At 45.2% G+C, this 6,866-nt stretch overlaps 1 protein-coding gene across 1 annotated transcript in view; it reads right to left on the minus strand.

Moving 5' to 3' along the window:
- Positions 1–35: 35 nt before the first annotated feature.
- The window catches only part of LOC100965340 (two pore calcium channel protein 1-like), a 24,850-nt gene continuing 18,019 nt past the window's right edge, over positions 36–6,866 (minus strand). The window contains exons 13-17 of the mRNA XM_023518828.1: positions 4,450–4,669; positions 3,997–4,087; positions 2,157–2,270; positions 1,810–1,937; positions 36–687 (exon numbers count right to left, since the gene is read on the minus strand). Of these exons, the coding sequence (XP_023374596.1) occupies positions 542–687; positions 1,810–1,937; positions 2,157–2,270; positions 3,997–4,087; positions 4,450–4,669 (699 nt within the window). The 3' untranslated portion in view covers positions 36–541. The remainder of the gene's footprint in view (positions 688–1,809; positions 1,938–2,156; positions 2,271–3,996; positions 4,088–4,449; positions 4,670–6,866) is intronic.

Raw genomic sequence — 6,866 nt, forward strand, 5'->3', positions numbered from 1 at the left:
GCTATAATGTTAATTCATTAAAGAAGCTGTGAGAGCATCCTTGGCCCTCCCAAGAAGCAATTGCAACAATTCTATTTTCACATTCATCTTTTTCTTCATTTTGAATAACCACTGTGTTTAAAAGCGACTTTACTAGAATGTATTTCTTTGTCATATTTATGAATATTCATAATTCATTAATGTGCTGTAACATTTGTAACACAGTATTAGTTTAATAGGATAGCAAAATACCATATAAAAATAAAAAGCTTTTACATACCCACTCAAAACACTACACAGGTACACACACACGCATACTACAGTCCCTCCTCATAATCGCTTCATCAGTATTCCTCACCTTACCTTTGCAGTCAGATCTAAGTGTACTCCGGGCAAGGTACCCCGAGGCAGCCTGTCCACACCATTTAGCTGGCCATTCAGCACAGGAGAGACCAGAACACTAAAGGGAACCTAGGCTAGAAAAATCATTTCCAGGTAGCACATGGAGAAGGAGATGACAGCTTATCTTGCTTTCCAGTCTTAGAGCCTTGCAAGACCAGGATCATGCACTGTTTTCAAAATTGGGATTCTTGGGATACATGTCACTAGGTGAGAAATTCAGAATCTCATCCAAGGAAGGGCCTTCATCCTCTGGAGCAATTTCAGATTCAAACATCCGCTGCAGCAAGGTGTCCACAGTCCTGTACTCTAGGAGGAAGGAGAAAGAGGCACATGGAGCCTGGGTATGTCAGGGTTCCAGAGAGCACTTGGCCAGGGCAGGTCATAGCTTTCTGGAAGGACATGCCCAAAGTTGAAGACAAGGCTCTGGGTACAGCAACCAAACACTCCTTGAAAAGAAAGATGCAGAGTCAGAAAAGGATCACTCAGTCATGCCATGTGACCTCTGCAAAGCTCCCCGCACACCAAAGGCTCTGAAGACCAAGGAGGAGCTTCTTGAAGGATGGAGGACAGCCACCTATTAGGGGCCTGTTAAGACACTTTACAGGGTCTTTCTGTAATCCAGTTGTTCTTAACCTTCTTAATGCCTCGACCCTTTAATACAGTTCCTCATGTTGTGGGACCCCCAACCATGAAATTATTTTTGTTGCTACTTCATAACTGTAATTTTGCTACTGTTATATGCAGGATGGTCTTAGGTAACCCCTGTGAAAGGGTCATTTGACCCCCAAAGCAGTTGTGACCCACAGGTTGAGAACCGCTGCTGTAATCTCTTCTGTGTTCCTCAGGCTGAACTCATTATAAGGCCCTCAACCAGAGCTTAAGTTGAGATTCAGACTGGTTTGGGTTTACCTAGCCAATTGTTAATTCATTGAGAGTTAATGAAATAAGTAAACTCATCACTGTTAAGGGCCCCTATGTCCCAGGGAGGTTGTTAGGTTCTGGGGATACCAAGAGAACAAAAAAGACACAGCCCTGCCACCATTGAGCCTTGAGTCTACAAGAAAGACAGATGGTAGCCAAAGTTTCTCTGGGAGGTCAGAAGTTCCCTGAGGAATTGAGAACAAGCTAAGGAAGAAAGTAGCATCTGCCAGGCTCCATGGCAGGATGAACCAGGGGAGCCAAGGAGCTGAGGGCCAGCAGGGCTGAGGAGTGGCAGGCACGGTGGGCCTGGTAGGAGGGAAAGAGGTGGTAATACTGAGAGAAGCCAGGTGCATGGGTGGCCAAGGCCATGATGAAGGGCCTTGTCTTTCTCCTTGAGCAATGAGAGGCCACTGAAGGTCAGATCCACATTCTGGAAAGATCCCACTGGCTGCCGTGAGGATAGACTGAAGAAGATCAGGTCTACTGTCACACTGGGTTGAAACCTACTTTTTGATGCAATTCTGCAATACAGTCCTTCCAAGGCCTTCTTTTTTTTGTCTCCAACATCCTTGTGAAAGTGACAGTCCTTGTTGTCCACGTGATCACTGGGCTTCTTCCCATCTTGCACTTCTTCCCTTCAGGAGGAAGAGACAATATAAACATGGTCATGTCTCTCAGCTGAGTCCCACAGGGCTTCCTGGCAGGGCTCAGTGGTCAAGGTCTGCCACATCCCGGGCAATGACATACATTCCCCTAATCCCAATTTAGACAACAAGCACATAAGACCACACTGGGTGCCACGGGGTACTGGCAGACTAAACGTGGCGGGGAAAACAGGGAAACATGCTACTCACTCTTGGAGTCCCACTCCAAGCTCTTGAATCTTCTTCTCAATAGCAGTTTCTACTTCACTTTTTTCTAATGAATATGCCACAAAGAATGCCTCCAAGACAAATGCGATGAAAATACTGAGAAAGAGTAAGAGGTAGCAGGTGTTAGGTTGATCAGCTATGGTCTACATGGCAAGGAACAGTGGCTCCAAAGAGTGTCCAAGCCCGAATGAAAAGACAGCCTCGTGTTGCCACGAAAATGCAAGACAGGAGGGAGAAATAACACGCCACAAAACATCTCTCAAGCACTAGACACAATTTCCATTCATCTGCAAAATTCTTCTTCTTCTATTTACCAGTAAATATTAAGAAGAAAATAGGCTTTATTTTAAGGGAAATCTTAGACCACATAGTTGGAAGATAACTTTCCATGAATATCCTAGGTGTCTCCATAGTGTGGGTCCTCTGCACAAAAGCTTTTAAAGCCAATTTAGGAATGTTTTGCTAAACAGGCACTCCAGGGTAGCGAAGTCTCCTTCCCCACAGATAGTCCAGGGTAGCAAAGCTAAAGACCTCATCTTTCTTCCTAGGAGCTTTGCTTGCATTCCAGAGTAAAGATAAAATCAGTCTGTCTGTCTGTCTCTCTCCCTTACTCTCTCTCCCATTCTCTCAGGGAGCTGACACAAAGGGTTGCTCTGGCTACTGCTCCCCCCATCAGTAACAAACTCTCTTTGTCTCTGGCCCAAGGTCTCATGTCTTCTCTTAGTATATGCATGGCAAACTAACCTGTTAGCTTTCAAGTAGGGTAAAATCTCAGACTTTTCTCTGTTTCTGACTTGACAAACAACAATAGACCCCACAGCTGTCAGCACTCAGAGCCTTTTTTAGAAAAAAATTCTCGCAGCCCTTTTACATTGCTGCTGCATAGGCCTATGCCCTCATCTGGGAACCTCACAATGGGCCATGCAGGAGGCATTTCTCCCTCTCCCCCCTCCGTATTCCCCTCAGGCTGTGCAGGAAAAGTAGGCCTGAGCACTTTTCTCTTCTCTTCTCTTCTCCTCAGGGTCTTCTCCCACCCTCTGCTAGAATATTCCAGGAGGCATTCTTGAACCAAAGCCAGCAGGAGGTGGGGTGGCCAAAGCAGCCTGATAGGACAAGCAAGGCATTGATGCTAGTCTGTCACCCCAGGAATTCCAGACCCTGGTTCTGAGAAGAGTCGTGACACCCAGAAAACACCTATGAGAAAACCACAGTGATCACAGGGACTCAAATGCAGGTCACATAAGGAACCAGGGAGCTTCAAAGGCTTTAGCTGGAAGGAGAGCCCTTCTGAGGGGTGAGATGTCTCAGAAGCTTCCAAATAGTCACTGAGTTCTCCCATGGAAAAGAGTCAGGACAGAACTGGAACCAATGACAAGCAATCACCAGGGAACACTTTCCCATTCTACCTGTGGATATGCTACGGAAAGAGCTGGACGACAGGGAGCTGACTTTCTCAGGTTCTTATGAGCCCTAGCAGTGGGATGAATTTAAGAAGGGACTGGACAGCAATTCAGGGGGTGATCAGAGGTGATTCAACCCCAGTGGGTGAGGACAGGGAGGCCCGCGGGGACCCCATATTCCTTCTGAGGCAGACTACTTGTGAGGCTCTGAGATGTAACATATACTGAAATGCAAGATGCTGGTGAGTACTGAGGGAACCCCAGTGTGACCAGCAGTAAGACTCCTCCCTCCTAGTGGCTTAGCTTTTCTTGGGAAGACCCACATACAACCTATATCAGGCAAGACAAGAAGGGAAGTGCCAGCAGTTAGACATTCTGAGAAAGGAAACCTGAAATCTCCAGCACGGCAGGAGGGAACGCACTTAACAATGAGGATGACCACCACAATGTGGAACAAGATGAAGTACAGCTTCGCCGCCGGGTGAGTCACGAGGGCAAAGCCATCTGCAAGGAGTAGGAAGCTAAGGAACCCGATCTTTAAGAAATTTGGGAGGGGAGAGGGGAAGAGGGGGGAAGAAAGGGGAGGGCGGGGATTGGTGTGCTCCCACCTAATGGGCAGTGTAAGAAGAGTACGTGGTGCGCCTCCTGAGTGCAGGACACAACTACAACAGGGACCTTACCTAATAAACACAAATATTGTAACATAATCATTTGTATCCTCATATTAATCTGAAATATATATTAAAAAAAAAAGAAATTTGGGAGGTCCCCTGAGCTCAGAGATGCCGAGAATAATCCTCCTCTGAGAATTTATGGAGCAAACCACCTTCCCCCCCGATCTCCCCATGGACCACAGGGCCTTTTCAGAAGGATATCGTGCCACTGGTTGACCACCGTGAGCTCCATCAGCACGACGAACGAAGAGGCGAGGTCATTGAAGTTGTTCTTGCAGTATCTGCTTTGGGAAAATGCTGACCCCTTTAGGGCTGGGTTTCCACATACCAGGGCATCGGGAGTGGTGAAATTCGGGTCAAAGAACTGGACTTTGCCATGGAACACTTCCATTCCAACAATAGCAAAGGCATAGTAGACCACCTAGGATGGGAGATGGAAGGTCACCCACCAGCACTCAAAGCTGCAGATTCCCAAAGCAAGGAGAATGCAGAAAAAGTGGGAAGGGCTGTAGACACTAGTCTGTCACTGTACCGGCATCCAGCAGAAATGGGGCCACTCCTGTTCCCAGGGTCGGCCATCCATCCCAGCTGAGAGTTCCAAGCAGTTGCAAGAGGGTGGGTAGGGATCAGACACTTGGCCAGTCTGCAGAGGGAAGCCTGAGATAGCCATGGAGGAACTGAGATACCACCAGCTGGACCACACCTTGATCCTCCCCTGACTTTATTCATAAAGTCAAAAATGTAGCTGAGGCCATAAGCCATAGTGCACACCTATCATCCTAGCAGTCTGGGAGGCTGAGGCAGAGGATTGCTTGAGGTCAGGAGTTTAAGATCAGCCAGAGCAAGAGCAAGACCCTGCCTCTACAAAAAGTAGAAAAATTAGCCAGGCGCTCTTGTAGTCCCAGCTACTCAAGAGAAGAATCACTCGAGCCCAGAAGTTTGAAGATGCAGTGAGGTCTGATGATGCCACTGCACATGCATAAGTAAATGAGATTCATTTTTGAGACTTTATCTCAAAAAAAAAAAAAAAGAAAGAAAGAAAAAGAAACCCCCCCAAAACCTAGTTGTACCACGTTAGTGGTTTAAACACTCAATAATTGTCTTCCAGGGAAAAAAATAAGGTTAAATCTTTACACCTTGTTCTTTATACCAAAATAAATTCCAAAAGTACTGAAGAGTTAAATGTGATAAATAAAACCCGAAAGATATAAGGAAAAAACATTGAATAGAAAGATGCCATACTAAGCATGATATAAAACCTAGAAACTATAAAAGATTGATAAGTATAACTATGTAATAAATTTAAACCTTTCCATACCAAAAAATAAATAAATAAAACAAAAAGTCTTTATGTCAAAAAAAAAAAAAAAGTAGTGGACAAGAAAAAATAATTGCTCGTATAGCTTATCAAGAGCCTATTTCCTCAATGGGCCCAAAATTCCTACAAATCATATCAAAAACAAAACTAATAGAAGGATGAACCAAGGACATGAATAGGCTGTTCACCAGAAAATAAGTATAAATAGCCAAAAGAACATGGAAAAGATCCTCAGCCTTATGATCATTAAACAAATGCACGTCACAACAACACAACGCTAATTTCTCACCTATCAGATTGGAAAAAAAATGGAAACATTTAATAAATCTGGTTGCAAGGGGCACTGAGAAACAGATGCTGTCATACAGCCTTGGAATATGCACACAGGCATGTCTTTTGGAAAGCAAGTTGCTCCCGTTGACCCAAATTTTGAACCCATTTATTTTAATCTAGCAATTCCACTTCTAGGAATGTACCCACCAGATACACTCCCATCGGCACACTAAGATGCCTGGGCAAGAATGGTCTTCATCACATCATCTGTGACGGCAAAAGAGCAAGACTACCAGGGGTCTATCAGTAGTGAGGCTGGGCAGATACATTCTGGAGTCTTCCCACAAGGGGACCCCTCTAATTGTGACAGAGCTTACCTGGAGGTATATGCCTCCCAGAACATAGGACAAAGATAGTCAGCAGAAGAAAGTTGTGTAACATTTTGAATGGTTATTCCATTCGACTCAACAATAAGCCAGATACCTCCAGGCATACACTTGAATGCATTGACGTGTTTAGGAAGAGTAACAAGAAACTCTTAATAATGGTTTCTTCTGGGAAAGCAATGTGCAGGAGGGGATTGGAATGGGTGACCTACAGTCAACCCTTCTTCTGCAATGGAATTTTTTGCCATTATCAATGAAAAGTAAAGAAAAATAAATGACCTGCTCAATGTCCAACAATATCCATTCTCCCTCAATCGTAATGTGGAACCCACACTGAGCAGGAGGCCCCCAGCCCCTGTAGGGCATTGTATGGCCTTTCTCCCCCTGGGAATCTCAAGCAGCAAGTGGTCAGGACAAAAAAGTGTGGCCTGGAGGCATAGCTGAGGTCCTTGAGAGCCATCTGCTGGCTAGGAGTACCCAACTGCACCATGGGTGGGAAAGCCACCAGATTGTCCATGCTCCCTGCAGCAGACTGTATACCTTAACTAATGCATGCCCAGTGTTTCTAGAAACTCAATGTTTTATAAGAATGGCTACTAGAAACCAGTGAATCTCGTTTACTTCTTCTTTTTTTCTTTTTT

Source organism: Otolemur garnettii, unplaced genomic scaffold (genome assembly GCF_000181295.1).
Source record: "Otolemur garnettii isolate 467f Iridium unplaced genomic scaffold, OtoGar3 scaffold00148, whole genome shotgun sequence".
In the NCBI taxonomy this organism is placed as follows: Eukaryota; Metazoa; Chordata; class Mammalia; order Primates; family Galagidae; genus Otolemur; species Otolemur garnettii.